Source organism: Suricata suricatta, chromosome 5 (genome assembly GCF_006229205.1).
Source record: "Suricata suricatta isolate VVHF042 chromosome 5, meerkat_22Aug2017_6uvM2_HiC, whole genome shotgun sequence".
Classification (NCBI taxonomy): domain Eukaryota; kingdom Metazoa; phylum Chordata; class Mammalia; order Carnivora; family Herpestidae; genus Suricata; species Suricata suricatta.
Window position 1 is genome coordinate 130,003,099 of NC_043704.1, and position 17,993 is coordinate 130,021,091.

At 34.6% G+C, this 17,993-nt stretch overlaps 1 protein-coding gene and 1 pseudogene across 3 annotated transcripts in view; one reads left to right on the forward strand and one right to left on the reverse strand.

Annotated features, from left to right (window-relative positions):
- Positions 1-17,993, reverse strand: part of ANKRD28 (ankyrin repeat domain 28) — a 158,602-nt gene that overhangs the window by 28,550 nt on the left and 112,059 nt on the right. For all 3 annotated transcript variants that reach the window (XM_029940315.1, XM_029940314.1, XM_029940316.1), the window contains 6 exons: positions 14,617-14,695; positions 13,597-13,711; positions 12,301-12,383; positions 10,576-10,639; positions 9,051-9,119; positions 6,736-6,876 (listed from right to left, as the gene is read on the reverse strand). In XM_029940315.1, coding sequence (XP_029796175.1) covers positions 6,736-6,876; positions 9,051-9,119; positions 10,576-10,639; positions 12,301-12,383; positions 13,597-13,711; positions 14,617-14,695 — 551 coding nt within the window. The remainder of the gene's footprint in view (positions 1-6,735; positions 6,877-9,050; positions 9,120-10,575; positions 10,640-12,300; positions 12,384-13,596; positions 13,712-14,616; positions 14,696-17,993) is intronic.
- Positions 11,942-12,017, forward strand: LOC115292987 (annotated as a pseudogene).

Below are 17,993 nucleotides of genomic sequence, written 5' to 3' on the forward strand. Positions count from 1 at the left end.
ATATAGTAATAACATATTCAAAATTCTAAATCTTCATTTTAACCAATGATAAAAATAGCCTGTAATTAAAGACTGGTAATTTTTTTTTTACATTTGCAATTTCTTACAATTTTTTTTCTTAAGTAATGTAAAAACCATAAATATATCTACACTATATAAATTTGCCATTTAAATGACATTAACCGTAACTATTGTCAGAATACAAGTGAAATGTTCCTAAGAGAATTTTCTTCACGCAAAGTATGTCCAGAGTCCATCAATGAGCTCAGGTACCTGAGGGCTGTCTTTTACAGTCACTAGGTGTGGCACCACCCATTCCACTCAAACAGTATCTGGCAGGATTAAACTTAGTGGTGGTGAACATCCAATGTTGGCAATATTACTGCTGGCATATCTGGAGCACACAGTGAGTGAAATTATCTCATTAGGAAGCTGAAGAAAGGATATAAAAAAAAATCTCAGGAAAACAAGGTCAGAACTCCATGATCTCGAATCAGAGAACTGAGAAGGGTGTTCTCAGTGTAAAGTGGTATGGAACAAGAAAGACCTTCCCAAAGTAGATTTACATTTCTGTGCCATTAAAACATGAGAAAAATAATTTTAAAAGGTATCATATGGTTCATGATTTGTTACAATTTTATTACATTTTATGGTTAGTGTAGTTAAAAAAAAAAGTGCACTGAATTAGAAATTAAAAGATTTGTCTGTAGAACTTGTCAGATATCAGTAATTTTTAGCAAATCAAATCATTTCAACTTTATGGTGAAATGGCCTCTGTTTATATTTGATAGATGGGGGTGGTGGGAGTCAGAAATCTGCTAAACTCCATTCAGGTTCCAATCCAGTTTATAATTATTCATTGATAATTTGTCTAATAATGCAATATGTCTAACTAAATATTAATTCAACTACTAGGGGGAAACTTATAATCAAATACTCATTGTTAAAAATTCAAGCTTCCTTAAGGAGTGTACTTATCATGATGAACAATAGGTAACGAATGGAATAGTTGAATCACTAAATTGTATAGCTAAAACTAATTTAACATCGTGTTAACTATACTGAAATTAAAAAAAAAAAATTCAAGTTTCCAAAAGCATACTGAAGTCACATAAAAACAAAACTCTAAAGCAATGTAACTGATCCTTTAGTAACTGTATCATATATATGTATGTAATATACCATACATACACATAATTATCATCTATATCTTATCTATCTATATTATCTATTATCTATCTACCTAGGCCATTCTTTTCAAAGCCAACCTTTATTTCTTTAATGATGAATTGCTTAAAATCCTTTCAATAGGAAATACTTGCAGAATCTATATTTATTAATAATATCCTCAACAGTAGCAAATGTCTATCCATTTAGGTGGGATTTTTATATTTATGTATAGCTAAAATTATTAGTCAAACACAGTGAACTGAGTATTATGATGATTAAAAAAAAAAAAACCACTCCAAAACCCAATCTAACTCTAAGGTAAGAAGACTGGTGTTTTTGGTGTTCATAAATTAGCTCTGAGGAGCCTGTACAAATTGTTCCAGGCAGGTTTTGCACTGTATCCAGTTTTCCTAGGTATCCAACTCAGAGCTCAGTGCTCACTGGAATGCATAAAAAAGCTACAGGGCTAGAGAACAGTCTCGTTGCTTTGCAGGCACAAACATTTCACCCAAGGGCATATCTTTTCATCTTTAATCAAGTTATCTGGTGAGAGAGATAAAGCAGAAATAGTTTTCCTGAGACCTGACTACCAGGGAGATTCTATCAGTGGAACAAACTATTTTAAGATAACTTGCTGATACATGAGTACTGAAAAAAAGACTTAAAGAAAGCAAAACAAGTAGGTAAGTTTATGTTTACTTTCTAAAGTAGAAGAGCACATCTCAAGGCATTATTCAAAGTGACTAATCCAAGTACTCAGCAGTAGTGCAGTGTTGGTGGTATAGTGGTGAACACAACTGCCTTCCAAGCAGTGAACAATTTCAAATAATTTAAATGTTTACAGATGCCGTTGCTAGTTCTTATATTATTTACTTTTTTTACATTCACATTATTCAAATAATTGGTCTCCCATAACAGAATAAAGACTAAAGGTTGATTTGAAATGATAAAATTCCTTCTATTGGCATGCCTTTTAGATTTCCCTAAGCAATATAGAATTTCTTAACTACTTTGTGAGATAAGCATTACCTTTAACAAGAGGAAAAATTACTATGGCTCAGGAAAACCAAGTAATTTGTTCCAAATCTTTTGACTAGCATATGGCAAAGCAAGGACTAGACCTTAGGTCTTTATTTTTTTTTTTTAGGTCTTTTTTAAATCCAGTATTCCTTTCATGCTATCAAATGCTTTAGCACAGCGGTTAAGGAATTAAAGTGATACTTTAACCTGGGTGCTTACAAAATACTGAACTACAAAATTACTTGATCTCAAATATCTGGGCCTCACATTTATATTGCAAATAAGATGGAGGGAGAAAGTCTAATTTTCTTTTTCTGAAATTTTAAGTCAGCATACACTAATTTTACAAAAGTAAAAAAAAAAAAGATATGAATAGTCTCTTTAATCTCTCACCTTTCCCCTAAAATAAGCTGTATGCAAAATCTGGAGGAATATTCATGGCTAAATAGCTAAGTAATTAATTATACTTACCATTACATATTTTGTTTCCTTCAGTTAATGTGTTAGGCAAATTAAGTAACATTCCAGTTAAGCACATAATTTAAATAGAGTACATTTCAAACTATTTAAATTTCACCTACTCTTCCCCTACCACCTGTAAGTCCCATGGCTAGTCAAAGCTCTTGGTAAGGACCACTCAGCCCAGGGCAGGGAATGTGGTATTGTTACCAGAGGACCTCCTTCCTCTGCTCTCTCCCATTATGGTGTATAAAAGTGTATGATCTTATCAAAAAAGAAAAGAGCACAGTTTAAAAAATACAACTAACCTTTACGGGAAGATTAGAGATGCTGTTCTAGGCATTCAAATATCCTATACCTTATTTGGGCATTTGAGTTAGCTCAGACATTTTCCCCATCTCACAGACAAAATGGGTAGAGAGATGTTCAGTAACTTGCCCCAAGTCTCAGAATAGGCGGCAGAGCCACTATGAAACCCAATGTTGTCTTACATTTTCAAAATGAGTTATACAAGCCTGCCAAATATAAAGTCTTGTACAAAAGTTAAATGTATTTTCTCTGTACCACAACAAAAGGAAATTTAAAGATAATATTTTTATTGCCAAAATAAACCCAAGTACTTGGGACTAAATCTAAGGATTATAAAGCTCCTAAACAAAGAACTATATGATCCCATTTATATAAAGTTCTAAGCAATGATATTTGAAGTCAAAATAGTATACCATTTTGTGAAAAATACCAACTATCACCTTAAAAGTGGATCTCAGTTAAATATGTATACTCATAAAACATTTATATACAATTATATGAACAGAGAAAAGGTATGGAAAGGCACATACCAAATCTTTAACTTTGATTGGACTATGACAGACATGAAATGATCTACATACACATACAGAAATATTCAGGTTAATAGTGGTTATCTCAGGAGAATAGGCATGAAGAGGATTTCTTCCTTATGTACAATCAGAAAAAGCCACCCCAGTCTTTCCCTTCTCTTATACATACCACATGGGTATGGGGTAGATCCTTAACCATCTTGCTCAAAGGCAGCCCTATTTCTCCTCAACTGGCAAAGAGAATTTTATTTATTAATATTTAGTACATTAAACATGTTTCTTGTGATAGCAACTCTGTATCTGAGTCATGACTGTCTATAAAGAATGCAGACTCTATGACAACGGGGATGACTAGAAGGAGTAGAATGAGTCAAGAAAGATTTCATGTATTTAAAAAAAAAATTTTTAATGTTTATTTTTTTTAATGTTTATTTATTGTTGAGAGACAGAGTGCGAGGAGGGGAAAGGCAGAAAGAGAGAAGGAGATACAAAATCTGAAGCAGGCTTCAGGGTCTGAGCTGTCAGCAGAGAGCCCGATGTGGGGCTCAAACTCATGAACTGTGAGATCATGACCTGAGCCAAAGTTAGCCGCTTAACCAACTGAGCCACCCAGGCACCCCATGTATTTTTCCAATATTTACTGAAAGTGAAGACAGAGGGACCTTAAGGCAAAGGAGAGTTACAGTTACTTATGTCACTCCTGAATAGCAGAAAACCAATGTTAGGGTAGCAAAGATTCCAAAATATAAATAACTTTCCCTGGGGATGTTGATAGGAAATTAGTAAGTGATCATCAAAAATACAAACCAATAGATATGTATTACTGAATAGTAGTAACCTAAAGCTATGGGGATTTTGTGTCTTCTTTTAGAAAATATTTCATATTTGCTTTTCCAGAATTATATATTTATCATGCCAGATTGTCTTATTATTCAACCTATACCTAGGAATTAAATCAATAGAACACAGAAAAATAAATCTTTAGGGGCACCTGGGTGGCTCAGTCGGTTAAGTGTCTGACTTTGGCTCAGGTCATGATCTCACAGTTTGTGGGTTTGAACCCCACATCAGGCTCTGTGCTGACAGCTCGGAGCCTGGAGCCTGTTTGAAATTCTGTGTCTGCCTCTCCCCTGCTCACACTCTGTCTCACTCTCAAAACTAAATAAAGATTAAATAATTAAAAAAAAAATCTTTAATGTTACGCCTCCAAAACAATCACTTACTGAAAGGATGCTTCTGGTTTCCTAAAATGGTTACTGTGGCTTATAGCTTCCAGAAGGTTCTCAGGGAACAAATCACTGAGTCAATAAATGATGGTATTCGACAGGATCTCTGGGATCCTGATTCTTTAAAGAAACAGAGGCTCTAAAAATAGTGCTAAATTCTTTTACACCCATGATCTCTGTTTTCCCCACAATTCTAAGAAGTAGGTTTCTTTCTAATTTTACAGATAAAGATTTTGCTTGGCAATTACTTGTTTGGGCTCAAAGAGGTATATTATAGAAACTCCAAGATTTAAACTGGGTCTTTTGGACCCCAAAGCTCATGTTCTTTCTATACATTAGGCTGCTTGGTGTAGATACTGAGAATTAAATGTTTAAGCAATAAATATTACTAGCTATGGCTCTAAACAGTTTATATGACCTGAGAAAACTAATGATTTAATTCACTTTAGTACTAACACATTTCTAAAGAACAGGCAAATTGGTTTAAAATAAAACCACAAATCCTAAACAGTATGGGTTGAACATTGTTGTTCTTTTAATTTCTGTGCAAGAATTTAAGCTTAACGCAATTTCCTAAGGCAGGAGAATCCTGGGTAATCTCAATGTGCATATGTGTGTTTGTGTGACCTCTCAGTAGAATTTATGTAGATTCTGCTGAACGAAACCCAATAACCAGTCCATGGGAACAGTGGTAAAGGACTATTGGTGGTGATATAGTCATTTTAGGTATAACCTATTTTAAGAAAATCTATAAATTGAATCCTGAAATCACAAAATTTATAAATCAGAGAATGATCTATTTTATCCAAGTTCACCAAAATATTTTATTTACAAAGTCTTTACCATGGATTTTCTTTCTTTGAAGAGCCACTAGCTAAAAACAAATTTCAAAGAATTCAACTTCTCCCCAAATCTATCCATACCTAACTATTCTGGGTATATATGAAATTTCATAAAGTGACATATTGCTATTTAAAAAAGTACATTTTACTAGTGCTTTCAAGATTAGAGTTTTAGCTACAAACCCAACATAACAAAAGTGCTACTGACAGAAACGGCTTTGATATCAGTTACAAAATTTATCATAAATTAACATTTGTGAATAGTATCATCAAATTATGCTTCTTGAGGGTAAAAAACAAACATTAAAAACCAAAGAAATAGTCTATGTTAAATAAAACTTCCTTGACACATATTTTATAAAATCCTTCCCTAGGAATCACTGTTTTTTCTTAAGGGTATTTTTGCTCTAAACTGACCCAGACACATAGAGAGTACCAGAGACTGAAGATCTCAGTCTCCACGGAGTTTATTTTTTTCCAAGAAGGCAATATATATATTAAGGTACTATAAATGGTTCTGATCAACTTTAGGTGAATATTAATTATAAAAATAATTTATACATCTCTCATTCCTTTGTTCTTATTCATTCTTGGCCAATATTTAGTCTATTATCTCATTTAGTTATTTAAGCAATATTTAGTACCAACTATGTGCCAGATTCTGCCAGCTTGGTTACTCCCTTTTTGGATACCAATTTCTAAGGATCTCTTACAAATATAAACTCTCTACCTCTGACGGATACTGGTGTTCCAATCTCTGCCTCATCTTCTGTCGGCATTGTCCATATCTCTTCTCTTTCCCTTTCCCTATGATAAACTCAAGGCTGCTGCCTCTGGGAAGTCAGAGGCAAAAAACACGGAGGTGGTATTAAGATGTGCATTTGGCAGAGAGGACGAGAAGAGACCTTTATCTTTCTTCTACTAGATCAGTCAATAAGGCAGGTTGCTGAGTAGAAATAGGTAGTAAACTATGATTTAGGAATAATTATTAAACCAGTTTATTTCCCACACCAAAGACTAAAAAAAACACCAGAGATTAATAAAAAAGACAACAAAAAGTACAAAAAGAAAATATAAATGTGCAAAAAAAAAAAAACAAACAACCCCACCCAACAGCCATCCAGGTGAAAGATGCTGCTTTGCAGAAACAATCCTTCATTCTCACCACATGATACTTACTTGCCATCTGTGTCTGATGTAGCTGCATAGTGCAAGGGTGTGCATCCTCTTTCATCAAGGTCATTCACACTTGCTCCTGATCCCACAAGAGCAAACAGGCACTGGTAATTGCAGTTGGCAGCAGCATAGTGAAGTGGAGATCTTTTGTGCCCAAGTTAGTATCAAAAAAATAAAAGCCAGGGACATACACCAGTAAACAAGAACTTACTCTTACAGAATCCAGTTACAAATAATGTCTTTATAGTGAGCCTGAGATTGATTTCTACCATATACTAAATCTTTCGGAGGGCTGGACAGAAAACCAGTAGGAGAGTGTAAGGTGGCAGAGAACCTCTAAGAATAGGGAATAAGACAGAAACACAATTTAATTATTTTATGGTCTCACAGTAACAATTCCAGTCTTTTGAGTATGTTACAGACACCTTCATATTCTGCTCAGAAACTTGAAAATTTTCATTTTAACAAGCATTTTCTCATACTAATAAAAAGGCTTCGGAGTACAGAGTAGAAGAAACTTCTACTCCTGTCTCAGTTGAGGAATAAAGGATAAGAGAAATATAGAAGCATTTAAAAGAATGCCCAATTGTAAACTATACAGTAAAGCTACATAGTAATAACAGGATTCTTAAACAGAAAATGCAAACTGTTCATTATTCAGAAGAGTTAGAATACTGTTTTAAATTTCTAAAGACTGAATATTTGTAGTCTTTTTCTTCTCAGTTACTGAAATGCAGCAGAATGTTACTAAAATTAGTAGGAGTCCTTGATCTTTGGACTACAACTCTATGATGATCCTGTAATTTTTCACTTAAAAGGGAAAAAAAAAAAAAAAGGAGGAGGAGAAGGAGAAAAAAACAATGTGAAGGTAAACAGTCCAGAGTCTTCATGGTATAATTTTTTCTAAAACATTTACCAAGTGAGATAGTAGTAAAACATTATTTCACTTTATTGGATAACAGTATACTGTAGTAACAGCATTTTAAGAACTACAATTAACCCTAAATTAATTTTAAGCTTCTAAACTCAAAAATGCTTCCGAAGCCCCCTCTGCATCTGTAGTTTAAAAAAAAAATTCAAGTGCTACAAATTAACTAATATAAGATGGATTACAGTACAATTATAAAAGGAAATTCGCTGTAAAAGTTTTGCATTGCAAAGCCACAAAAAGTGATTTTTTCTTTGCAGGTCATTAGTTCCTTCTATTAGTGTGTATTCCTCAAAGTAATTATGGAGTCAAATAGTTGCTTTTTTTTCTTTCCTTATGTACATTACTTCTGCACTGACCCATCTCATGCACTGACATACACCCACACATTTCTTTCCGATACACTCTCGTCATGCACTTTGACATAATTCTCAAACTCCAGACACACAATTTTTTTTGCATTGCCACTTCTATTTTTTTTTTTTTTTAAGTAGGCTTCATGCCCAGCACAGAGCCCAGCATGGAGCTCAACTCATGACTCTGAGATCAAGACCTGAGCTGAGATGAAGAGTCGTACACTTAACTGACTGAGCAACCCAGGCACCCTGCCACTTCTGTTTTCTCAACCAATTCAAAGTGCCTTCAATCCTTTCCTGTATGAGTTTAGCACATGCAGTGTCAACCCCCACTCTAAATAACTTAGTAGGTAGTGGTGGATGTACATACAGCTGCCATAAATGCTAGTTGCAATGAGGCCTGGGGCTGCACAGTGAAAATAAGGATTAGCTGAAAAGACTACAAAGGGACTCTGTCACTTCACAGGTGCTTTCCTACCAGTCATATGAAAAGGTATTTGTGGATGTGTTGTTACATGTATACATATATGTGGAGTTATAGAGGGGGAGAACAAAAATTTCATATGTATTTATAAACTATTTCCTTCCTATTTCTAGTGCTCTTAACCAAATATTACAATGAAATGACTTGGGGGAAAGGAGAAATGTATTACTGAATTCTGGGTCTTATGAGTTTCTGGAAGGAACTCAGGCACCATGGGGGTTTACGTTTTCATGGTATAAATATGGGAGGAGAAGAATGATATCAAGACATACGGAGGTGCTCCTAAGAGCTGTGGCTGGTAGTTTGGGGCTGTGGCAGGGGCCCAAGTGGAAGAAGACTGTGAGTAAAAGTGAATGTTTAGAAGTTATTTATTAGGGTGCTCGCTTTGGCAGCACATATACTAGAAGTTATTTATTTGGGCTTCTCAATCAAGATCACAATGCAAATGATGCTGAACTATTCAGTTAATTCTCAGAAGTCAGTTAGAAGGTCATGCAAATCATTAAGTAAATAACATTAAGTTCTATAGAGGACCTGCAGCACACCATACCTCCCAAATTTGTCCTTTTTGTTGAAGTCTGCACCGGTATTCAGCAGAAGGTTTAGGCACTCCAAATTCCTAGTTGGGAAAATACAGTTAAAAGACTTAATTGTCAATAATTTTATAATGAAATTGGTAAGCTTAAGTAAGTATCAAAGCATGGTTTCAAGTAAAGGTAAAGGGAATAAAATAGCATGATTTATATTTTATAAAAAATAAAACATTACCATTCATCTTATCTAGAATTTTTAAAAGTTAGGTATACACATATTGATTGGCACACTGATAGGAAATAACAAATGAATCACGTTTCATCACTATTTAAAAGAAAGTTAACATTTGTAAAAGAGTTCCTGAGAGATTTTAGGAACCTTTAAAACAAACTTCAAACAACATGCTTTTAATGGAATGGTTTAAGTGGTTTTTAATCCTAAAATAAATGAAAATGGGCCAAAAAAAAAATCAAACCTGGAAACACAAATAATGTTCCAAGATGCTTTCTTTCCCTTATCTTCTCCTATACTAAAATTGCTTAGATATTTCCTTAGTTGAAATTATAGAAGAGTACATGAGTGACTATTTCTATAATTTTATTTTCAAAAACCTGAACATCAACTTATTACATTACTATAAAAACTGTGACTGCCAAATGTTCAGATACTCATGCTGTCTTTCGTCCCTCTCTCTGGACGCAAATCACATGGAAGCTAGGTTTTGACTGGAGGTTCTCTGGTGACCTTGGAAGAACAAGAGAACCCAGTCTTAACAGTTCACAATCCATCTCTGGAATTGAGACTGGCCTAGTGGTAGTCTTGGTTCTGCACACTTGTCATCTGAAACCACTGGGAATTTTTAAGGACTTATTATCAGGAATAAAACTCTTGCAAATGATGTTTTTGATAAGCCATCATGAATTAAATGGCTTATTAGAGACTTAGGATCTAAACGATCAGAAACATGAGATTAGCAGCATGCTTCAGACACCAAGAATTTTAATTGAAGCTTGTTGTTTATTCAAGCCAACAGCCTAATTTCGCCTAGGAGTAGTATTTAAAACTTTGTCCAAAATCTTTCATTCTCAAGTTTTCTTCTTCCTATATATTAGTCCTCAGTAGAAGCAAGACACAAAAAACCATCAACACTTTTTTCTCTAAACTTATGACTAAAAAACCCCAAACACTTTCTCAAAGAACATTAGTATTACACTCAAAACATCTCTAATGTTTATTTGGCTCTCATGTGAAGACATATATATTCTTTTCATTTATCTAAAAATAATTGTCTCTTATGAAAGCAATACTTCCTTTTACAGTTTGGCTCCACCTCTCCCAATCACAATTTGTGACTTAGATGAAAGAAGATTTAAAAAAAGCATTTTCTACTATTTTTGACTTTCTTCTCCTAAACCACTCCTATTGTGGTTTGTTTTCTATTTTGAGGCAGCCCAGAAGTAATAAAGAGAAACAAACAGAAGAGAAAAAACTGACACAACCAGCCATCTTCTTCTTTAAAAGTAAAGATTCTGTTAACATACCCTCCAGCTGCAGCTGCATGTAGACAGGTCCTGCCAAAATCATCTGGGGTATCTATGTCAAATCCTAGAAGAATGAAGACCTCTTATATACTACCACAGACATGTTAATTCATATTAATGTTCTAAGTCAAGAAATGTCAATTTTCACCTACACCCCAATCTCAAATGAAACTGAATTACAAATAGGCAAAAATTATTGGAAACAGATTAATAATGTTTAATACTACCAAAAAACATACCTCTAAAGGACTGGGATTTTTAGGACAAGCGCTGGAGTACTTTTTTAAAAGCCATAGGATACGATGGGGGCCCCTGGGTAGCTTAGTTGCTTGAGCATCCAATACTTGATTTAGTCTCAGGTCATGATCTCACAGCTCATGATATCAAGCCCTGTGTCAGGCTCTGTGCTAACAATGTGGAGCCTGCTTGGGATTCTCTCTCAAAATAAATAAACATTTAAAAAACGTGCCATAGGATACAATGGAATATCACTCAACAATAAAGAAACAAAACCCAAAAAAGTGCTGATACTTATTAGAATATGGATGATCCTTGAGAATGAGAACGCTTGGCTAAGTGAAAGAAAAGACTACATCTTGGGTGACTATTTCTATGAACTATCCAGAACAGGCAACTTTACAGAGACAGAAAGTAGAGTTATGCTTAGGGAGAGGCAGGAGGAAATGGGGACTGACTGCTAACAGGAGGATGATAATATTCTAAAACCAACTACAGTAATGGTCACACATCTCTGGGACTATACAACAAACACTGAACTATATACTTTAAATGGGTGAAATGTAGGTTTTGTGAATTATCTCTTGGTAAAGTTGTTTTTTAAAAAAGTTTAAAAAGGTGCTTTGCTATCTGTGGATTGTTTCTAACACTGAGGAGAAATTTTAGACTTCTCTTTTATAGATAAATGGGTTTGTGAACATTTGTGGACATACACACACTTTTAAAAACTTAAAGCAAAATTAACTTAAAAAATTACTAAGAAGTTTTGTCTCACACAATATGTTAATTTTCACTGGACCTTTCCCATAATTCTTTCAGCAATCATGAGTATTAGCATACAAAATATATTCACCTTTAACACTCTGAGAAATAGACTATCATTTAAAATCAATTAAATCATATATATTCAGTAATTCTATGCATTTAAAAAGGATCCCAGTTATGTAATATTTATAAAAAGCTATAAATCCGGTTTGTTTCAAACAGACTATGATTATGGCATTTTAACACAGTAATTAGATTTGGGATAAATAATTTCACAAACCTGGAAGATATTATAGAATGGCTATCAGTTCCTAAAAAGGAAGCATGCAAATGAAGATACTCTGTTTCTAGACATAAAAGGACAATCGCTTCTCGGCCTTTTGGCTAAGATCAAGTGTAGTATCTAGACATAAAAGGACAATACAAGAAAACTACCATTCAATGAACACAAACTGCTCTAGAAATATTCTACATCCCATTCCCCCAATAACAGAAAGAAGAAATCCCTGAAAGATAAAACCTTTCCCAGATCTGAAGAGAAAACTGCATGTTAAAATTAAAGGACCCAACAACTTCTAAGAGAATTTAATAAATGATTCACATTTGGACATATCTACAAGTAATGTTGGGAAAGCAGGATAAAGAGATATTAAAGTTTGGGGGGTTTTGCCGAAACAAAAAAAACAAAAAAAAGGAGAATCAGTCTGCAGTGATTCCACTTACCAGAAGAAAGAAGTTTCCTGCAGCAATCTGAAAAACCACTTAAGGCTGCCAAATGGAGAGGGAACATTCCATGTATGCCACGCCTAAAGTAAATAGGACAGTAATTTTAATACAAGAATAATTTAATCATTTATATAAATTACAAAGAAACTAGCTAAAGTGAAAAGATAATCAGATATGTTAAAACCTTTTACACTTTGAAGAGCAATGTGGCAAAAGGCTGAACGTGAGTATACCTTACTTATTATCTGGAGTAGGATTTTTCAAACTGGGCCATTACTGTCTTGATGGACTTTGTTGTGTGGGGGGATAGGGGGGCTATCCTGTGCATGTAGGATGTTTAGTAGTGCCCTTAGGCTCTACCCACACCAGAGGCCAATAAGGATCTTCTTCCAAATTATGACAACCAAAAATGTCTCTGAACATTGGCCTAGGGTGTGAAATCCATTCCTCCTGCCTCACTACTGAGAATCATTATAATAACACACAGTGTTCAAGAATGTTCACTATAGTAATTTTTGCAACAATAAAAAATTGGAAGCAACTTACGTTTGCAAATAAGTAGAATGAATAAACTGTGAATTCTTTATACAATAATTACATTTTATAAAATGAATGAACTAGAGGTATTTGTAGAGATGTGAAAAAAAGCCTAATTTTTATCTATGTGGCTAAATCAAAAACATTGTAAAAAAAAGTGTACAGAAGCATCACATTTACAGAAACTTTACAAGAAGGTTTAAAACACATTAATGAACATACATAAATTTAGTAAGTGTAATAAAAATATAAAGGCACACACAGGAATGATAAATATCAATTTCAGTAGGGTATTTACTTCTGCAGAGCATGCAAGAGAACCCATCTTTTTAACAAAATCTTATATAGAAATTTCAATATATAAAATAGATAAAGTGAGCTGTTCCCACCAGATTAGGGGGAAAAAGACCTATAGACAGTCTTCTTTGGATGAAAAGGAAAAGCATTCAGTATATAAACATTTTTAGGTCTTTTATTTACTTTTAGATTACAAATCATTCGCTCAAAACAATGAAGAGCCCTGATCCAAACTGCACATTATTCATAATCGAGAATGAACTGGGGTGGAAAAAAAAAAGAAATCATATAAAACATCTACTCTAGCACATCACCACATAGAAAGGAAAAAGCTCAAGCAATTAATACCATATTGGGCATGAAATTCACACCTCTACTTGAAATATCTAGAAAACTACAGTTCACTGCCATCTGTGTGTCCAAGTCATCACAGCTCTCAACGACGCGCTAAGTACTTACTTTGCAGTGTCAGCACCACTTGTAATAAGAGTGTTGATTAGCAGCTCATGGCCGTACCTTGCTGCTATGTGCAAAGGGGTGTTTCCATTCTTATCCTCACAGTCGATTACAGCTCCTATGATAAATACCATACTATCAGACACTGGACTAATATTAAGTCAAATCTATTATATGGAAAGTTAACATAAAACACTTTTGAGGCATAAACTAATGAATACAGAGATTTAACTAAATAACGTTGTATTTGTAGGACATTTATTGGGCCAGGCACTGTGGTTACAGATTTTATACTTAAAACAATTTTGTAAACTAATCATAAGTTTTTAACACTTTAAAATGACAAAAGGGTTCTGGGTCCCTTTTGGAAACACTGTATTAAAACAAAACTAAACATATTTCTTTAAAGCAAGACGTCAGAGCTTTAATGTGCACACTCCATGTGTCATTAAGATTACAAGCAATGCTTCAGGAATTATTTGATCATGAAACTCCTACTTTTTCCTTGTAGAACCGTAACAGTTATTATCTTGAGGACTACTAACAGTTGCTTGGAACATGGCTTGGGAAACACCAAAGTAATGTACCTAAGAGTTGGTTTAGCTTGCCTAGTGCTACTTCAAATGCAAAAGAATATAAATTCAGAAAATAAATGAAAATCCTAAAAATAGTTCAAAATATTCAAAGGGAGAAAAAAGATACAGGCAACACAGTTTTGTTAATGTGTCATACAAACTGTGGTGGAAAGGCAAAGTTTTCTATTCAGCAATGCTTCAAAAAAGCCTACACTAACTGCTGGAGAAATTGTGTTTATAATTCAGGGGAAACAGAACAAAAATAAATGAAAAACAAATTGTGAAAGATACATATATATGGCATTTTGTACTCTATTATTTGATTTTCATAAGATCTGAAATCAAATATTAAAAATATATAGACTGCTATAACAATTCCACAATACCATTCATTTTGTGGATGTTTTTACTACATTTAAGAAAAAAAACAAACAAAAATACTTTTTACCACTCTGGATAATAGTCTGTGATCTGGAGAATCTACCGTGGAGGGCAGTCATGTGCAGTGGGGTTTTCCCATCCTTGCTCTGAAATAATCAAATAAAAGAGATTTAAAATTGTTAGATCTGTCATATGTAATCCTCAGTTTTATTCTGAATATCCTCTTACATCTTTATTTTGTCAAACTATTACTCGAGCATTTAGTTCAAGCCTATCGAGGCAGAACAGTTCAAAAGCTGTTCAAAATTAGTAACTTTTTGGGGCATCTGGGTGGCTCAGTTGGTTAAGCAGCCAGCTTTAGCTCAGGTCATGATCTCATGGTTCATGGGTTCAAGCCCCGCACTGGGCTTTGTGCTGACAGCTTGGAGCCTGCTTCAGATTCTGTGTTCTCCCTCTCTCAAGAAATTAAATAAACATTAAAAAATAAAAAAAACCTAAACTTTTAATTAACTAATTATTTTTTAAACATTTACTTTTTTAATTGAAAAAAAATTTTATGTGTATTTATTATTGAGACAGAGAGAAACAGACCATGAGTGGGGGAGGGGCAGAGAGAGAGAGGGAGACACAGAATCTGAAACAGGCTCCAGGCCCAACACTGGGCTCGGACTCATACACTGTGAGATCAGGACCTGAGCCAAAGTTAGATACTATACAGACTGAGCCACTAGGCACCCCTTAAACATTCATTTTTGAGAGAGAGAGCACTCGCATATGAGTAAGCAGGTACAACATGGGGGAGGGGCAGTAAGAGATGGGGACAGAGGATCTGAAGTGGGCTCCACACTGACAGCAGACAGCCCGATGTGGGGCTTGAACTCACAAACTCCGATATCGTGACCTGAGCTGAAGTCGATGCTCAACTGACCGAGCCACCCAGGTGCCCAGGAACTTTTTTTTTAAAGTATAGACATTATAAAGCACAAATATATATTTTAAAAAAACCTCAACGCCTACAGTTTATAGGTTCTACCATGCTCTGTGTGGTAGATACAGTATAATCTTAATATCATCCTATTTCATAGGTGGGAAAACTGAAGCATAAGGATGATAAATGATTCAACCAAGGTCACATAATCAGTAGTCATACAGCTAGGATGTGTTTCCCACATTTAAAAAATTTCACATTGCTACAATTCTTTCATTCTAAGAAATGCTGAATCCCTCCTCAATGAAGGAAAAGTGAATATCTGAATTAACTCCACCACTCTAATTCATTTTAAAACCTTTATTAGTTTATTTGTAATTATTTATAATAAACATTGTTAGCTTTTTTCCTCAAATTAAAATACTCAGACTGGCTGTGCATGTATGAATTTAATATACAAGTTCTGAAATTCTAAAGGGCTTCATCAAAACATGCAATGTAACTGTTAAAAAGAAAGAAACTATTTTGGGCTGCCTAGGTGGCTCAGTAGGTTAAGCATCCAACATTGGCTCAGGTCATGATCTCATGGCCTGTGAGTTCGAGCCCTGCATCAAGCTCTGTGCTGACAGCTCAGAGCCTGGAGCCTGCTTTGGATTCTGTGTCTCCCTCTCTCTGTACCCCTTGCCCGCTCATGCTCTATCTCTGTCTCTTAAAAATAAATAAACATTAAAAAAATTTTTTAAACTATTTTGTAATTCCTAACCCCTCAGCAACACTCAGCATATCTTTTGAATACATATGCATATATATTCAAAAATGAAATGTGACAAGTGTGATAAGTTTACACTAAAATTGTATAACGCAGATCTCAAGAAATTCTCCTGTCTTAATAATGGAGTATTTGATGAACTTCATAATTACCTATATATATTTGATTCCGTAATTTTACATTAATTTTTTCAAGCAAAAAACCCCATAACCAATTGGCAATTTATCTCAAAGAATTTTCAAACCTTTGTAGGCAGTGTGTGCACAGGAGGGAAAACAAAACTAAACAACCCAAGCAAGCAAACAAGGTAAGCTCTGGAGTCACAATGACCTGTGCTCCAATTACCACAGCAAGATTCAGGAGAAACTGCCTCCATCTCGAGGCTTCACTTCTCAACTGAAAGTGGACATAAATTACTTGTACCTCACAGGTCTGTGGTACAGAATAAATAGAATAATCTTTGTAACAAACACCCATATAACATACCAGTGTCTGTTATGTTTGGTGTTTTATCCATGCACCAGTTGTTATTCTTTCAACCAAAAAATAACCAAACAGGAAGGACAAGCATTTTAATAAAGGGATTCCAGTTTGTAGTGCCTTTTCAAAATGTTCCCTATATAACATAACTTGATTAAAAAAAATTTTTTTTAATGTTTATTTATTTTTGAGACAGAGACAGAGTGTGAGCAAGGGAGGGGCAGAGAGAGGGAGACACAGAATCTGAAGCAGCCTCCAGCTCCAAGTTCTGAGCTGTCAGCACAGAGCCTGACGTGGGGCTCGCACCCACGAAACGGGAGATCATGACCTGAGCCAAAATTGGATGCTTAACCAACTGAGCCACCCTTCCGCCCCTATGCCTTCATTTTTTAAAGTTTATTTTGAGAGAGAGAGAGAGAGTGCGCGCATGTGTGCACAAGTAGCAGAGGGACAGAGAGAGAGGGAGTGAGTAAATCCCAAGCAGGCTCCAAAGCTGTCAGCACAAGCTTGATGCAGGGCTTGATCTCACAGCTGTGAGGATCACGACCTGAGCCCAAATCAAGAGTTGGATGCTTAACTGAGCCACCTAAGTACCCCAACATATCTTCATTTTTTAATGCTAATCTTTTATCTATAGACATGTTTTAATAGACCACACATACCAAAAAAAAGCAAAGAAAAAAACACAAAACAAAACCTCACCTAAACTGTAATGTATATTTGAGTTCATAAAATGATGAACTTTGAAATATAATTATAGCTAACATTTATATAAGTAGTGAGCATTGTGTTCCAGGCAGTTTTAAAACATTACATATACATTACTCATTTACTTCTCGAAACCTTATGTTACATGCTATTGACCCTATTTTATAGGCCATAGGGTTAAGACCTTAACAAGGTCTCACAGCTAGTATGTGGAGTTCTTTACTACAAGGCTATAGCTGGCACTGGATTAACATTTTTAGTTTCTACACACTTACTGATCATAGAAAGTATTCTAAATATACTAAAAAATATTTAGGTTACTAACTGAAAAGTCCATCATAAGACATGTTAAGAGGAGTGAAGGCACATTTATTTTCCTTTGAATCAGGGAAACAATGGATAGATTTTTTTTAAGCCATCATAATTAATTTTAGAACCAAATTAGGAGTTTCAAACAAAAAATAAAGATCCACCACATTCTACGAGCTGGTTTCACAGATGACCAAAAACCACAATAACAAGTAAGCCACACATAGTACTTCCCAGATTTAAATTTTAA